At 37.4% G+C, this 19,059-nt stretch overlaps 1 protein-coding gene across 1 annotated transcript in view; it reads left to right on the top strand.

Annotated features, from left to right (window-relative positions):
- Window positions 1–19,059, top strand: part of CABCOCO1 (ciliary associated calcium binding coiled-coil 1) — a 303,441-nt gene that overhangs the window by 45,719 nt on the left and 238,663 nt on the right. The window contains exons 3-4 of the mRNA XM_053692909.1: window positions 1,837–2,006; window positions 14,870–15,014. Of these exons, the coding sequence (XP_053548884.1) occupies window positions 1,837–2,006; window positions 14,870–15,014 (315 nt within the window). The remainder of the gene's footprint in view (window positions 1–1,836; window positions 2,007–14,869; window positions 15,015–19,059) is intronic.

Raw genomic sequence — 19,059 nt, forward strand, 5'->3', positions numbered from 1 at the left:
AAGACTAGGGTCACTGCCAGTTTCCTATTAAATAGCAAATCATCTACAGGGAGTGCAGAATTATTAGGCAAGTTGTATTTTTGAGGATTAATTTTATTATTGAACAACAACCATGTTCTCAATGAACCCAAAAAACTCATTAATATCAAAGCTGAATAGTTTTGGAAGTAGTTTTTAGTTTGTTTTTAGTTATAGCTATTTTAGGGGGGATAACTGTGTGTGCAGGTGACTATTACTGTGCATAATTATTAGGCAACTTAACAAAAAACAAATATATACCCATTTCAATTATTTATTTTTACCAGTGAAACCAATATAACATCTCAACATTCACAAATATACATTTCTGACATTCAAAAACAAAACAAAAACAAATCAGTGACCAATATAGCCACCTTTCTTTGCAAGGACACTCAAAAGCCTGCCATCCATGGATTCTGTCAGTGTTTTGATCTGTTCACCATCAACATTGCGTGCAACAGCAACCACAGCCTCCCAGACACTGTTCAGAGAGGTGTACTGTTTTCCCTCCTTGTAAATCTCACATTTGATGATGGACCACAGGTTCTCAATGGGGTTCAGATCAGGTGAACAAGGAGGCCATGTCATTAGATTTTCTTCTTTTATACCCTTTCTTGCCAGCCACGCTGTGGAGTACTTGGACGCGTGTGATGGAGCATTGTCCTGCATGAAAATCATGTTTTTCTTGAAGGATGCAGACTTCTTCCTGTACCACTGCTTGAAGAAGGTGTCTTCCAGAAACTGGCAGTAGGACTGGGAGTTGAGCTTGACTCCATCCTCAACCCGAAAAGGCCCCACAAGCTCATCTTTGATGATACCAGCCCAAACCAGTACTCCACCTCCACCTTGCTGGCGTCTGAGTCGGACTGGAGCTCTCTGCCCTTTACCAATCCAGCCACGGGCCCATCCATCTGGCCCATCAAGACTCACTCTCATTTCATCAGTCCATAAAACCTTAGAAAAATCAGTCTTGAGATATTTCTTGGCCCAGTCTTGACATTTCAGCTTGTGTGTCTTGTTCAGTGGTGGTCGTCTTTCAGCCTTTCTTACCTTGGCCATGTCTCTGAGTATTGCACACCTTGTGCTTTTGGGCACTCCAGTGATGTTGCAGCTCTGAAATATGGCCAAACTGGTGGCAAGTGGCATCTTGGCAGCTGCACGCTTGACTTTTCTCAGTTCATGGGCAGTTATTTTGCGCCTTGGTTTTTCCACACGCTTCTTGCGACCCTGTTGACTATTTTGAATGAAACGCTTGATTGTTCGATGATCACGCTTCAGAAGCTTTGCAATTTTAAGAGTGCTGCATCCCTCTGCAAGATATCTCACTATTTTTGACTTTTCTGAGCCTGTCAAGTCCTTCTTTTGACCCATTTTACCAAAGGAAAGGAAGTTGCCTAATAATTATGCACACCTGATATAGGGTGTTGATGTCATTAGACCACACCCCTTCTCATTACAGAAATGCACATCACCTAATATGCTTAATTGGTAGTAGGCTTTCGAGCCTATACAGCTTGGAGTAAGACAACATGCATAAAGAGGATGATGTGGTCAAAATACTCATTTGCCTAATAATTCTGCACACAGTGTATGCTGTGGTCCGTCTTTGTGAATTGCCTATGTTTATAGTGCTGTAGAATCTGTTGGCGCTCTACAAATATCTGATAAAAATAATAAAATTAATAATACATTTAGCTTCATTTGGCAAAAGTTTGTGCAAATTATTCCCCGAGGAATCACTCACACAATTCTGATAAATACCTTTACCTTGTCATCAGTTGTGGAATTAATACTATTTCTATCTTTTATTTACAGAAAATTACAAGAGTTTCTTAATTTAAAAGAAATTCAAACAGACCTCAAAGAATGCATCTTGTTGGATTATTATGTGGAAGGCTTCTGGTGGGGGAAAGAGAATAAATTCACATCACAACAATTAGAAGGATTCATGGGCTTATTACATAAATTGTTGGATAATATTGAAAGTAAGTAGCAAATGTTTATATTATTTATAATATACTGTACATATTTATATATATATATACTGTATATATATATATATATATATATATATATATATATATATATATATATATATATATATATATATATATATATATATATATATATACAGTATATATGTATATTATTTACATTTATTATTTGTATATAATATTGTATTATTTATCATGTTTATTTTATATTTATATTATTTAAATAATTAAAAATTTCTTACAAATCTTAAAACTGGTTCACCGATTATTATATCACTGTTATTAAAATAATATTACTGATGAAACCCATTATGCGTCATCCTAAATACTGAATCAAAACTGTTCATGTATTCTTTTAACTTGAGAAAGCATTCACTGCACTAATTCACCTTTATCCAAATTTATTGTCACCATTGGACCAGATTACAAATGGTGCTCTAATGATAGTGAGGGATGCAATACGCAATATCGCTGGACCATGCTAACATTAGCTTGTGACTTGATATTACAAGTCCATGGTAAAGCACGTTACCATAAAAGGGTTAACGTGGCCAACTTTGCTCAAGCACAACCTATACTTTATGGATATCGCAAATGCACTATCTTGCGCACATATTACTGGGAAGGGCTCCTATTTGTGTGTATGTGTGTGTATATATATACAGGGAGTGCAGAATTATTAGGCAAGTTGTATTTTTGAGGATTAATTTTATTATTGAACAACAACCATGTTCACAATGAACCCAAAAAACTCATTAATATCAAAGCTGAATAGTTTTGGAAGTAGTTTTTAGTTTGTTTTTAGTTAAAGCTATTTTAGGGGGATAACTGTGTGTGCAGGTGACTATTACTGTGCATACTTATTAGGCAACTTAACAAAAAACAAATATATACCCATTTCAATTATTTATTTTTACCAGTGAAACCAATATAACATCTCAACATTCACAAATATACATTTCTGACATTCAAAAACAAAACAAAAACAAATCAGTGACCAATATAGCCACCTTTCTTTGCAAGGACACTCAAAAGCTTGCCATCCATGGATTCTGTCAGTGTTTTGATCTGTTCACCATCAACATTGCGTGCAGCAGCAACCACAGCCTCCCAGACACTGTTCAGAGAGGTGTACTGTTTTCCCTCCTTGTAAATCTCACATTTGATGATGGACTACAGGTTCTCAATGGGGTTCAGATCAGGTGAACAAGGAGGCCATGTCATTAGATTTTCTTCTTTTATACCCTTTCTTGCCAGCCACGCTGTGGAGTACTTGGACGCGTGTGATGGAGCATTGTCCTGCATAAAAATCATGTTTTTCTTGAAGGATGCAGACTTCTTCCTGTACCACTGCTTGAAGAAGGTGTCTTCCAGAAATTGGCAGTAGGACTGGGAGTTGAGCTTGACTCCATCCTCAACCCGAAAAGGCCCCACAAGCTCATCTTTGATGATACCAGCCCAAACCAGTACTCCACCTCCACCTTGCTGGCGTCTGAGTCGGACTGGAGCTCTCTGCCCTTTACCAATCCAGCCACGGGCCCATCCATCTGGCCCATCAAGACTCACTCTCATTTCATCAGTCCATAAAACCTTAGAAAAATCAGTCTTGAGATATTTCTTGGCCCAGTCTTGACATTTCAGCTTGTGTGTCTTGTTCAGTGGTGGTCGTCTTTCAGCCTTTCTTACCTTGGCCATATCTCTGAGTATTGCACACCTTGTGCTTTTGGGCACTCCAGTGATGTTGCAGCTCTGAAATATGGCCAAACTGGTGGCAAGTGGCATCTTGGCAGCTGCACGCTTGACTTTTCTCAGTTCATGGGCAGTTATTTTGCGCCTTGGTTTTTCCACACGCTTCTTGCGACCCTGTTGACTATTTTGAATGAAACGCTTGATTGTTCGATGATCACGCTTCAGAAGCTTTGCAATTTTAAGAGTGCTGCATCCCTCTGCAAGATATCTCACTATTTTTTACTTTTCTGAGCCTGTCAAGTCCTTCTTTTGACCCATTTTGCCAAAGGAAAGGAAGTTGCCTAATAATTATGCACACCTGATATAGGGTGTTGATGTCATTAGACCACACCCCTTCTCATTACAGAGATGCACATCACCTAATATGCTTAATTGGTAGTAGGCTTTCAAGCCTATACAGCTTGGAGTAAGACAACATGCATAAAGAGGATGATGATGTGGTCAAAATACTCATTTGCCTAATAATTCTGCACACAGTGTATATATATATATATATATATATATATACACATCTGTGTTTTTATGTGTAAATATGTATGTACTAATATAAAAATATAAACACATAAATACATGCACATATATATATATATATATATATATATATATATATATATATATATATATATATATATATATATATATAGTGACCTGGGATCTTGCAAACACACAGTCTTCAAAGCTGGAAACACCACACAAGGTTTTAGCTTTATAAAAATATAGTCCGTTTATTAACAGGTCTGGCAAAAACAGGTAAAATAAACATAAACAAAACAAAAGAGGCTTGCTCCACAGAGCACTTACTAACAAGTACAACTATCTGCACTAAGTTGGCTTTTCACAAAAACAAAAATGCACAGACCTTTCGAACTTTTCCTTTAGAGATAATTCCTCTCAGTCTCTCAGGAGAGTGTTGCAGTTTGCCTTACTGCTGGCATTCTGACTGAATCCCTGACTGGGGAATTTTGTTAGCACCTGCTGTCAATTACCACATGCAGGTGAATAGCTAGCTGGGTGAGACAGAATTCCTGGACTGGACTTCCTCACATGATGTGCTGCCTGCAAACTGCAGGGTTGGGGCACTAGCCCGCCCTACTCTCCAAATGCTCCACCCCAGGGACCCAGAAATAAATCACATATTTTCTTTATGTGGTAAACAAACACAACTATTCTCCCTGGGGTTGCCAGACCATACCCTGCACTGCAGGACGTTTGTGGGAATATAGACACCTTTTAATACTATGCCTTGGGTTCTGTCACACATCCTCCCCCCAGCTCAGACCTAGTGGGGTGAGTGACCATGGCCAAAAGTGTATGCATACGTGAAAGGCCATCACCATTTCCCTGTTTACAACCTGCCCTGTGTTCTACTTAGAAGTGCTAGGGCTGCAAACTAAGGAAACAGTGTATAACTCTACTATTATTATCATTATTTTGACTCATCCTTTTAAGAGGTGCATGATCAGTAACTAGCCTAAATTTTCTGCCCAACAAATAATATTTGAGAGTTTCAACAGTCCATTTAATTGCTAAACACTCCTTTTCAACAATCGAATAGTTCTTTTCTTTAGGTTGAAGTTTCCTACTGAGGTATAGTATCGGGTGCTCTTCACTTTGACTTTCCTGGGAAAGCACTGCTCCAAGCCCTATATCAGAGGCATCCGTCTGTAAAAAAAACTCCTTTGAAAAATCAGGAGTGACTGATACTGGCTGTCTACAGATTGCTTCCTTGAGATTTCGAAATGATTGTTCAGCTTCAGAGGACCATTTCACTATTACTGGAGCTTTTGCTTTAGTGAGGTCAGTTAAAGGACCCGCTATAGTAGCAAAGTTAGAAATAAACCTTCTGTAGTAGCCAACAAGCCCAAGAAATGTTCTGACCTGTTTCTTTGTCATAGGTCGTGGCCAATTCCTTATGGCTTTATGTTGTGGCTTCACTAATCCTCTTCCAATGGAATAGCCAAGATACTTGCCCTCCTCCAAGCCAATGGTATCAGGAAGTGTAGAAATATACCAATGAAATTCAGTATGCCAGATTCCTTAAATAAATTTGTATGGTTACACTTCCCCACATAAAAAGCTTCCATTCTGAGATCAACAGACCTCATGTATTTGTGGATTTATACAAAAAGTAGATTAGACTGCAAGATTAGTGGGGAATATTGCACACCTAAAAACTGTTATCCCAAAAGTTTAAAGTAATATGTAGAGTGAGGTGGCGCAATACAAGTTGCTATTCCCAATGTAATTCTAATTATCAAAAAAATAGGACATTATACACCCCTCTAATTGAATATTCCTTTTGAAATAAGCACAGAACAAACTTGGGTATATAATAATATAAAACAAATTTATTTAGTTCTATATGGAACAATAAAATCTAAAAAAGAACTATGCACCGGTTCTGACTATATAGTCTAATTTTAAAAAAAAACATACATATGTATTTTATTCATAAAACATTTAATATGGTCTTGTTTGTAAACCGTTAAAAATTACAACAAGTGCTGTAAAAATTGACTTAAACAGTTTCTATGGAAAGATTATTATATATGTAGTGCACTCTTATTCCAATAAGTGAGTTTGGAGTTGACTTTTGTCTCTTTAGTCTATTGTAGCAAATTACAGTGCAGCATAAGTTTGCAATGATGATTAGTGGATACAATGTATCCCGTGTTACCTTACAGTGTATCTGACAGATAACACTTTGTTTGTAGAACTGTGGTAAAGGATGATTTGTCCAAAAGTTCAAACAGTAATCCTCCTAACGTTCTGTTACCGATTATAGTTTGGTGATTAGCTGCTCTGTCTGCGGTGATTCCTCAGCGGTGATTCCTCAGCGTTTTTTTTGTAATTGCGTTCCGAGTTAACCGCTTGGTGAAAAAATGCTTGGTTTAAACTTTGATGTTGGTACCTGTGGTATCACGTTGGTTGGTACTTGTTGTGCTCTTGTTGTGTGTGTTCTTCTTTTTGGTCAGTGACCGGTGTCTTGTTTAGATGTAGCTTCTCCTTCTGCAGGGTTCCTCCGTGATTCTGTGCAGGTAAAGGTTTCTCCGCTATGTATAATTTCCTGCTTGGGGTTATAAGTTTCCTTTATGTTGGGCAAGGGTATGCAACAAGGTATGCATAAGCTGATTGAACTTGCTGACAATGAAAAGCTGGTTTCCACACATGGTTTCTCAAGGCTGCTAAGCTGAAACGCGTAGATACCTGAGCCACTGCCACACTGATTGTGGTGAACAAAGACAGACAGCAAGAAGGGATCTTCAAGTTTCCAGTGTGGAAACCAGCTTTTCATTGTCAGCATAACCGGCAAGTTCAATCAGCTTATGCATACCTTGTTGCATACCCTTGCCCAACATAAAGGAAACTTATAACCCCAAGCAGGAAATTATACATAGCGGAGAAACCTTTACCCGCACAGAATCACGGAGGAAACCTGCAGAAGGAGAAGCTACATCTAAACAAGCGATCGGTCACTGATTGTAAAGAAGAACACACACAACAAGAGCACAACAAGTACCAACCAACGTGATACCACAGGTACCAACATCAAAGTTTAAACCAAGCATTTTTTCACCAAGCGGTTAACTCGGACCGCAATTACAAAAAAAACGCTGAGGAATCACTGCTGAGGAATCACCGCAGACAGAGCGGCTAATCACCAAACTATAATCGGTAACAGACCGTTAGGAGGATTACTGTTTGAACTTTTGGACAAATCATCCTTTACCACAGTTCTACAAACAAAGTGTTATCTGTCAGATACACTGTAAGGTAACACGGGATACATTGTATCCACTAATCATCATTGCAAACTTATGCTGCACTGTAATTTGCTACAATAGACTAAAGAGACAAAAGTTAACTCCAAACTCACTTATTGGAATAAGAGTGCACTACATATATAATAATCTTTCCATAGAAACTGCTTAAGTCAATTTTTTACAGCACTTGTTGTCATTTTTAACGGTTTACAAACAAGACCATATTAAATGTTTTATGAATAAGATACATATGTATGTTTTTTTAAAAATTGGATTATATAGTCAGCACCGGTGCATAGTTCTTTTTTAGATTTTATTATTCCATATAGAACTAAATAAATTTGTTTTATATTATTATATTTATTATTTCAAAAGGAATATTCAATTAGAGGGGTGTATAATGTCCTATTTTTTTGATAATTAGAATTACATTGGAAATAGCAAATTGTATTGCGCCACCTCACTCTACATATTACTATAATGTATTTGTGTTGATAATCACTTTACATTGATAATATCCCACTAAATAATCTGTTTTCAAACACAGGGTGGTCATTTAGGCAATCATTATTGGCAACTGCATATATGTAGAGTACAATAAATAATTGTCCCTCATATTACCAACATTACATTCCATAGCAACATCATTCTCAGGGCAGTCCTTTGCAAAATTTCCATACTCTTTACATTGAAAACATTTAATATTAGCATCTTTGAGGCTATTGTGGACTTCCTGCCTCACAAAACTCTTGCCCCTTGCTGTAATGTCCCTGGACCTGTAGAAACCCATCTGCTCCTCCCAAGACCCCCTTTTCCCCGGAACAGTCTTACCCATTTTCCCAGAACTCTGGATCTTCAGGGTTCTACGTATTTCCTGGTTGGGGATTTGTAGAAATTCCCCTGCAGCCAAATAGCGTTGCAACTGGGCAACTAGACCATCAGCAGTTTTAGGTTCATTCTGGCTGACCCACCGCCATAGGGAAACAGGCAATCCTCGCAGGAACCAGTCCATCACAAGTTGTTCACAATGTGACTAGCTGAGTTGACCTCTGGCTGTATCTATTTTCTGGCAAGATGTATTAAGTCAAACATCTGTGACTGCATGGCTTTGCATTGATTATAAGTCCAGGAGTGAAATCGCTGGGCCCTCACTGCTGTCATTACTCCCAGACGGGCCTGCTCAGGCTCCAAATCATAATATGCCTTATGAGGTTCTCCACTCAGAAATGGCGCAAGAAGGCTTGCCCATTCAGACGCAGGCCACCCTTCTCTTTTGGCTGCCCGTTCAGAAGCCATCAGGTAAGCCTCCACATCTGTAGCCACCATCTTTTACAAATAGTTACTCACTCTCAGAGTCTTAGAACTATGTGGTATTTCTGCAGGGCACCTGCCCAGTCTCTAAGATAGGCCATGGATCTCCTGCTGCATGGCACGTGTGATATTCTGCTGTTCCTCTCTTTGTGTTAATACCAGTTGTTGTAGTACTGAAATATTTTCTTGCTGGGTGGCAGTAGCTTGCTGCTGTGTGGCAGTGGCCTGTTGCTGTGCGGCAGTGGCCTGTTGCTGTGCAGTTGTAGTCTGTAGTAAAGCCTGTACAACTGCCTCCATTTTTAAGGGTGGTATTGTTTCCTTAACAGACTAGAAGTGTGTTGCCCGCTGCCTCCACCATATGTGACCTGGGATCTTGCAAGCACACAGTCTTCAAAGCACTAAGTTGGCTTACCACAAAAACAAAAATGCACAGACCTTTCTAACTTTTCCTTTAGAGATAATTTCTCTCAGTCTCAGGAGAGTGTTGTAGTTTCCCTTACTGTTGGCATTCTGACTGAATCCCTGACTGGAGATTTTTATTAGCACCTGCTGTCAATTATCACATGCAGGTGAATAGCTAGCTGGGTGAGACGGAATTCCTGGACTGGACTTTCTCACATGATGTGCTGTCTGCAAACTGCGGGGTGGAGCACTGGCCTGCTACTCTCTAAATGCTTCACCCCAGGGTCCCAGAAATAAATCACATATTTTCATTATGTGGTAAACAAACACAAGTATTCTCCCTGGGGTTGTCAGACCATACCCTGCACTGCATAACTTTTGTGGGAATATAGACACCTTCTAATAGTATGCCTTGGGTTCTGTCACAATATATATATATATATATATATATATATATATATATATATATATATATATATATACATATAATATATACAGTATATACAGGGAGTGCAGAATTATTAGGCAAGTTGTATTTTTGAGGATTAATTTTATTATTGAACAACAACCATGTTCTCAATGAACCCAAAAAACTCATTAATATCAAAGCTGAATAGTTTTGGAAGTAGTTTTTAGTTTGTTTTTAGTTATAGCTATTTTAGGGGGATATCTGTGTGTGCAGGTGACTATTACTGTGCATAATTATTAGGCAACTTAACAAAAAACAAATATATACCCATTTCAATTATTTATTTTTACCAGTGAAACCAATATAACATCTCAACATTCACAAATATAAATTTCTGACATTCAAAAACAAAACAAAAACAAATCAGTGACCAATATAGCCACCTTTCTTTGCAAGGACACTCAAAAGCCTGCCATCCATGGATTCTGTCAGTGTTTTGATCTGTTCACCATCAACATTGCGTGCAGCAGCAACCACAGCCTCCCAGACACTGTTCAGAGAGGTGTACTGTTTTCCCTCCTTGTAAATCTCACATTTGATGATGGACCACAGGTTCTCAATGGGGTTCAGATCAGGTGAACAAGGAGGCCATGTCATTAGATTTTCTTCTTTTATACCCTTTCTTGCCAGCCACGCTGTGGAGTACTTGGACGCGTGTGATGGAGCATTGTCCTGCATGAAAATCATGTTTTTCTTGAAGGATGCAGACTTCTTCCTGTACCACTGCTTGAAGAAGGTGTCTTCCAGAAACTGGCAGTAGGACTGGGAGTTGAGCTTGACTCCATCCTCAACCCGAAAAGGCCCCACAAGCTCATCTTTGATGATACCAGCCCAAACCAGTACTCCACCTCCACCTTGCTGGCATCTGAGTCGGACTGGAGCTCTCTGCCCTTTACCAATCCAGCCACGGGCCCATCCATCTGGCCCATCAAGACTCACTCTCATTTCATCAGTCCATAAAACCTTAGAAAAATCAGTCTTGAGATATTTCTTAGCCCAGTCTTGACGTTTCAGCTTGTGTGTCTTGTTCAGTGGTGGTCGTCTTTCAGCCTTTCTTACCTTGGCCATGTCTCTGAGTATTGCACACCTTGTGCTTTTGGGCACTCCAGTGATGTTGCAGCTCTGAAATATGGCCAAACTGGTGGCAAGTGGCATCTTGGCAGCTGCACGCTTGACTTTTCTCAGTTCATGGGCAGTTATTTTGCGCCTTGGTTTTTCCACACGCTTCTTGCGACCCTGTTGACTATTTTGAATGAAACGCTTGATTGTTCGATGATCACGCTTCAGAAGCTTTGCAATTTTAAGAGTGCTGCATCCCTCTGCAAGATATCTCACTATTTTTGACTTTTCTGAGCCTGTCAAGTCCTTCTTTTGACCCATTTTGCCAAAGGAAAGGAAGTTGCCTAATAATTATGCACACCTGATATAGGGTGTTGATGTCATTAGACCACACCTCTTCTCATTACAGAGATGCACATCACCTAATATGCTTAATTGGTAGTAGGCTTTCGAGCCTATACAGCTTGGAGTAAGACAACATGCATAAAGAGGATGATGTGGTCAAAATACTAATTTGCCTAATAATTCTGCACTCCCTGTATATATATATATATATATATATATATATATATATATATATATATATATATATATATATATATATATATATATATATATATATATACACACACTCACACTCACTTGCCACTTTATTAGTTACAGCTGTTGAATTCCTTGGTAACACAAATAGCTAATCAGCCATTCACATGGCAGAAACTAAATGCATTTAGTTATCTAGATGTTGTGAAGACGACTTGCTGAAGTTAAAATTGAGCATCAGAATGGGGAAGAAAGGGTATTTAAGTGACTTTCAATGTGGCATGGTTGTTGGTGCCAGACGGGCTGGTCTGAGTATTTAAAACACTGCTGATTTACTAGGATTTTCACGCACAACCATCACTAGGGTTTACAGAGAATGGTCCGAAAAAGAGAAATATCCAGTGAGCAGCAGTTGTGTGGACAAAAATGCCTTGGTGATGTCAGAGGAGAATGGGCAGACTGGTTCGAGATAATAGAAGTCAACAGTAACTCAAATAACCACTCGTTACAACCAAGGTATGAAGAATACCATCTCTGAATGCACAACACGTTGAACCTTGAAGCAGATGGGCTACAGCAGCAGAAGACCACACCGGTGCCACTCCTGTTAGCTAAGAACAGTAAACTGAGGCTACAATTCGCACAGGCTCACCAAAATTGGACAATAGAAGATTGGAAATAATGTTGCCTGGTCTGATTTGTCTCAATTTCTGCTGCAACATTCAGATGGTAGGGTCAGCATTTGGCATAAACAACATAAAAAAGCATGGAGCCATCCTGCCTTGTATCAATGGTTTCGGCTGGTGGTGGTGGTGTAATGGTGTGGGGGAAATTTTCTTGGCAAACTTTGGGCCCCTTAGTACCAATTGAGCATCGTTTAAATGCCACTGCCTGTTGCTGACCATGTCCATCCCTTTATGACTACAGTGTACCCATCTTCTGATGGCTACATCCAGCAGGATAATGCACCATGTCACAAAGTTCAAATCATCTCAAACTGGTTTCTTGAACAGGACAATGAGTTCACTGTACTCCAATGGCCTCCACAGTCACCAGATCTTAATCCAATAGAGCACCTTTGGGATGTGGTGGAATGGGAGATTTGTTTATTATTTTCTGTAATTTAGTGAGGGGGTGGGGTTTACTTTAGCTAATTTTATTTAATTGTATTTAATTGTATTTAATTTAGGTAATTCATTTAATTATAGTGTAGTGTTAGGTGTAATTGTAACTTAGGTTAGGTTTTATTTTACAGGTACTTTTGTATTTATTTTAGCTAGGTAGTTATTAAATAGTTAATAACTATTTAGTAACTATTCTACCTAGTTAAAATAAATACAAAATTGAATGTAAAATAAAAATAAATCCTAAAATAGCTACAATGTAACTATTAGTTATATTGTCGCTAGCTTAGGGTTTATTTTATAGGTAAGTAATTTAGTTAATGATAGTAATGTTTATTTAAATTTATTTTAATTATATTTAAGTTAGGGGGTGTTAGGGTTAGGGTTAGACTTAGGTCTTAGGGGTTAATAACTTTAGTATAGTGGCGGCGACGTTGGGGGCGGCAGATTAGGGGTTAATAAATGTAGGTAGGTGGCGGCGATGTTAGGGCTGGCAGATTAGGGGTTAATAATATTTAACTAATGTTTGCGAGGCGGGAGTGCGGCGGTTTAGGGGTTAATATATTTATTATAGTGGCGGCGATGTCTGGTTCGGCAGATTAGGGGTTAAACAATTTTTGGGGGTGTTTGCGATGTGGGAGGGCCTCGGTTTAGGGGTTAATATGTAGTTTATGGGTGTTAGTGTACTTTTTAGCACTTTAGTTAAGAGTTTTATGCTACGGCGTTGTAGTGTAAAACTCTTAACTACTGACTTTAAAATGCGGTACCAGTCTTGACAGGAGAGGGTCTACCACTCACTTTTTGGCAGACTTTTCCAAGTCTGGCCAAAAAAGTGAGCGGTGAGCCTGTACCTGCAAGACTCGCAATACCAGCTGGCGTTAAAAAGCAGCGTTAGGACCTCTTAACGCTTCTTTTTAAGCCTAACGCACAACTCGTAATCTAGCCGAAAGTTAATGGTGAGTGTATATATATATAATTATATATATACACATGTGTATTTATGTGTAAATATGTATGTACACATATAAACACACACGCACATTATATAAATATATATATATATAAAATATATATTTATATAAACTTTTCAGCCCTTCTCAGTCAAATACCTTGAAAAATGCAATATGATTTTTATTAATTTTTAATGTTTTCATGTCTTTTTTATAGAAATACTTAAAATTCCTATGTTCTTCACCTAGAATATTTTTTTTATAGATAAATACTTGAAACAACATATATATATATATATATATATATATATATATATATATATATATATAAATATCTATTAAAAAATTCTTCTATGTCAAGAACATATGAATGTAAAGTATTCCTAAAGCACCTTCAGGTTTAGCGCAGTTAATCTAGCACAGTATCAGGTTAGGGCTCGAGGGATAACTAATAGGCCTTTCTTTAGTGCGCCTCAAGTTTTAGCGTGTTCACAATATCCAAAGTCCTAAAGTGCCTTGGTCTTTCTCTTTTCCGCTCTCCCGCTAATTTTTTTACTTTGAGCACAGTTAGAGCAAAAGCGAGAAAAAAAATAGTGCACCACTTGTAATCTGGCCCAATGAGTTCAAAAGTAAAAATATGTGTTGCTGTTTGAAGTGCACCATGCTAGTTGCAGTGTAAAGAAAGTGCTTAGTCATACGCGTGTGTGTGTGCGTGTGTGTGTATATATATATATATATATATATATATATATATATATATATATATATATATATATACATATATATACAAGAAAGGTTTTGAGAATAGCGCTATCAGAGTGAAAAAACTGATGATATTCCATCAACTATAAAAGATAAATAATTAAAATATTGCCAATAAATGATAAATTAATAATAATTATTAACCAAAATAAACACATGTGGGAACAGGAACACCAGTATCAATGTGCACTGATCTAATGAGTATCAGTGTTCCATAGTTTGACTAGAGTTCGAAGTTGACTAGAGTTCAACGAAACACGTAAGGTATCGCAAGAGAGTGGCGTCACTTCCGTTTTTTCTCGCTTCCGGTTTTTATGGCAACACGCCAAACGGAGTTCCACTTTTCAGGATTCATTAAGCTTTTATTTTATTCACTTCAATAGTTTTTTATAGTTGATGATCTATTTGTTCACTCTGATAGCGCTATTCTCAAACCCTTTCTTGCATGTTTTTTACTTTTAAGTCTTGTTGGTGATATCTAGACATAACTAGAGAATTAGCAGCTTCACGGGGTGCACATATGTGTGTATATATATATATCTTTTTAAATGATTAATCTAATCTCTTTCCATACTCAAATTGAAGCACATTGGGAAAGAAAAATAAGTCTTCATATAATTTATTTGGACAGCACTTTGAAATATAATCCCTTTTCTTTATCATATATATATATATATATACAGTATATATTGTTTTTCTGAGGTGCCTTTTCTTTATATTTTAGACAAATGTATGTCAATGGAACAAAATCTACAAGAGCTAGGAAAAGCGTTAGTTGGTATAGGTCAAAGTGACTACGATAAAAAGGCGTGCCTAGCTTCCCTGAATGTTGATCAAGCAAAAGATGTCATCAACTATTTTAAAGTTGGGTACGTTAAAACTTTCTTAATTAAAAGCACAATACAATAAGAGCCATACTAACAGTTTAATTTTTATAATGTTAGGTTATTTTTTTATTTTTTTTACTTAAGATACTAAATAATGGGTCATTTTCATTGCAGACTCTAAGTTGTTTACTATTTCAATTGGGAAGTTAAATGGTACAGTTCTCTTTCACAGATGATAATAAATATAACTGCTTTGAGATAAATATTTACTTCCCATAGTTCAGATGTTTTGTACAGTATATTTGCACTAAAGGGTTCAAAACAAGAATAATATCTAATCCCCAAAGGCAATGAAAGCTGTCTTATTTAAAACAATATAAACATTCTTTTTTTTGTTTGTTTTTTAATGCTCCCAAAACAAAACTTAGTATCTACAATGCTTCTTTTTTTTTTTGCTGTTATAATTAATGCATTATTCTGAATAAGGTTGTCAAATATTAACATAATTAGAAATACACAAAGTAAAGAGTTTGACAATTTATTATAAAATAAGAAAAACAAAATTTATGCTTACCTGATAAATTAATTTCTTTCATGGGGGTGGAGTCCATGAGCGATTACTCCTTGTTACTAGAAGTAGGCAAAGATTTCCAAAACTCTAAAAGCACTTAATCCCTCCCACCTTCTGTCTTACATATAGCCAAGCACTGACAAGTTGAAAGGTATAAAAGCACAAAGAATCAAAAATGAGGTGCAAACTAGAACTGCTATAAGAAAAAATGTACATGCATTTAGTTAAAGTGGGCGGCTCACATGGACTCTTACCACCATGAAACAAATTAATTTATTATGTAAGCATAAATTTTGTTTTCTTTCATAAGGTGGTGAGTTTCCACAAGCCATTACTCTTGGAAACTAGTACCCAAGCTGGGGTGTCCACGGGTAATTTTGGCAGGACAAAAACATTTTTAAAGGCAAGTACCTAATTTTCAGACACTGCTGCCTAGAGGACTTTCCTACCAGAAAAAGCCAAAACTTTATAATGTTAGAATATAGTAAATGTATGTAAGGATGACATGTTGCTGCCAAGAAAATATTTTCAATAGAAACCTAACTTTTTAAATGACCAGGAAGTGGAAATTGATCTAGTCAAATAGTCTTTAAAGTGAAGGTCCATTTTGATGAATTAGTGCCCGGTTTTTAATAAACCTATTAAAAACAAGGGCACTTTAATTCATCAAAATTGACATTTCACTGTTTTCTTCAAAAACGTACCTTTTAATCCTGACAGATGCTCCAGCACTTCCTCGGCCCGTCGCAAGCTGTCTTCGCGAGTCCAAAACGACGAAACCGGCTTCCTCCAATCACAGCGTTGCATCATGCCAAGATTCCCCCAGGGGGAAGCTGTGATTGGAGAAAGCCTGATTCGTAATTTCTGACGTCTGCAGAGGCTTCCGACGGCTGGGGGAATTGCTGGAGCGGCATTCAGAATTAAAAGGTAAGTTTTTGAAGAAAACGGTGAAATGTCAATTTTGATTAATTAAAGTGCCCTTATTTTTAATTGGTTTATTAAAAACCGGGCACTAATTCATCAAAATGGACCTTCACTTTAATGCTTTTTGGGGAAGACTTTTCAAATAAACATTGTGAATCAAGAGTTTTAGCCAAGAAGCTAAAGTAACGGCTGTGGCCTCTTGGCCCTTGTGTGGACCTGAGAAATTAATAAACAAATTAGAGGATTGTCAAAAATCCTTTGAAGCTTGTAAGTCTTGCTTAAATGTAAGCAAGGCAAAATGACCAAGGAGCTGCTGGAGCTTTTACAAACTCTACTTGTGGATTCCTGGACTTTGCAAAATATCTGGGATGTTTGTTGTTTAAACAAGAAGCCATCAGGACTATCTCTGGTAGACCTCACAGATCTCCAATCTAATAAAAAAACTTAAAGATGTAGAGAACATTGCCTAGGATGAAGGGATTGGCGACTGAGATAATCTTCTTCCTATTTGTTCACACCTGGGATATGAATTGCAGAAATTGAACAGAGATTGTTCACTGCCCAAGTTAAAAATAGAAAAACTTTCTTCAACAATAGGAAACTGTGAGCTCCCCATTGATGATTGATATAAGCCACTGCTGTAACATTATGAAAACAGTAAGAGAAGCGCAAAAACGGCTTAGTGAATTTATTAAATAGAAAAGTGTAGGGCTGCAACAACTAATCGGTAAGTTTGATCATAAAAATAGTTGTCAACAAATCTCATTATCAATTAGGTGGTCAGCGATTAGTTGGTCAGTTGCACAGCACCAGCTGCTTTAATCTGATGATCTACTGCAACTAAGATTGTGCAAAAAGAATTGAATTTATTTATTTTTTTAATCTTTTTTCTATCCGATTAATCGGACAATAATCATCCGATTAATCGGATAGAAAAAATAATAATAAATAAAAATGTTTGCACAATACCATGTGCAGGAGTTCATCGGATTGAAGCAGCTGGTACTGTGCAATTAAACAACTAATCGCTAACCATCTAATTGATAATGAGATTCTTTAACAACTATTTTTATGATCAATCTTACCGATTAGTTTTTGCAGCCCTAAAAAAGTGCAATAATACATAAGAACTTACGTTAAAATAAGGACAGTTTGGCATCCATGCAAAATTAATGTCCCTGATGAGTTGTGCGGCCGTTTACTGAGCCCCAATATCAAACCATCAGTCGTGATGTCAGATGCCGCTTCACTTGTGGTTGGCGCTAGTAAGATCCTGGATGTCGGGTTGATAGTGGGGCTAAGTAAACGGCCGCACAACTCATCAGGGGCATTAATTTTGTATGGATGCCGAACTGTCCTTATTTTAATGTAAGTGCTTATGTATTATTGCACTTTTTTATTAAATAAATTCACTAAGCCGTTTTTGCGCTTCTCTTACTGTTTTCATAGTACATTATCTCCGTTGGTTTGTGGAAATACCACTGAAAGAAAGCTGCATCAGGTGACATAGATATAACTACTCTTACTTGGACATGGATATATAGAAATTCCATTTTATTTCACCTCTAATCTGGACTTTTGTGGCACCCTATTGGACTGTTTTTTACTAGAAGGTAATTTTGTGCCAATTTTTAACATATATCTCTGGATCTATATCTTGAGCTCACTGTGCCTACTGTATATTTTTTTACAGGTAATATTATTAGGTAATCTTGTGCTATGTTTATTATATAGCTCTGGTTCCCTAAGTGAGCTGATTGTACAATTTGTTTATCCATATTGTTAGGGAGATCCGTTAGTGTATTAGCGCTGATTTACTACTTCTGTTTTTATACTGCTGTAACATTGTCTGATTGAAAATGCAGATAAGTCTCTTCTTTCAGGAGAGGCCAGTTCTGAAGAGCCTTAAAGATAGCACGTTGTTCTAAGATATTTATGGCTAACCCTGCCTCCTGAGGAGCCAAACTCCCTGTGCTCTCTTGGACCCCGTACTGTACCCCAACCTGAGAAACTTGTGTCTATCGTGCTTATTTTCCAAGTTAGACAGACAAAATATGCCCCCAGAGAAATGGAATGGTGATCTATCCACCAAGTTAGAGACTGCTTTGTTGTGGAATCTAAAAGGATCCTTTGAGAAAGCTGAGTTTAGTTGCTGCATCATTGACTTACATGCAATATTGAATAGGTCAATAACACTTCCATATATAGGGCTACTGTAGGGCTGGAAATTGACTGAAGTCTTGCACATGTTGTCTGTAACTCTGCCCTCCTTTGATCTATTAAAGAAAGTCTGATAGATACAGAGTCCACAATGACTCCTAGGAAAGAGACTCTGGTCTGAGGAAAAAAGAGAACTCTTTGGAACATTGGTTCTCCAAACATGTTTTCATAGAAACACCAAAAAACTGTTGGTATGAGATTTTGCTAATGACAAAGATCGAGCTTGTATCAAGATATCATCCAGGTATAGAGCCACTGAAATACCTTGAGCACTAATTACAGACAGGAAAGTTACCAGAACCTTTGTAAAAATTCTGGGAGCAATAGCCAGACCAAATGGTAGAGAAGCAAACTGAAAATGTTTGTACTCTA

The sequence above is a fragment of the Bombina bombina genome, chromosome 9 (assembly GCF_027579735.1).
Source record: "Bombina bombina isolate aBomBom1 chromosome 9, aBomBom1.pri, whole genome shotgun sequence".
Classification (NCBI taxonomy): domain Eukaryota; kingdom Metazoa; phylum Chordata; class Amphibia; order Anura; family Bombinatoridae; genus Bombina; species Bombina bombina.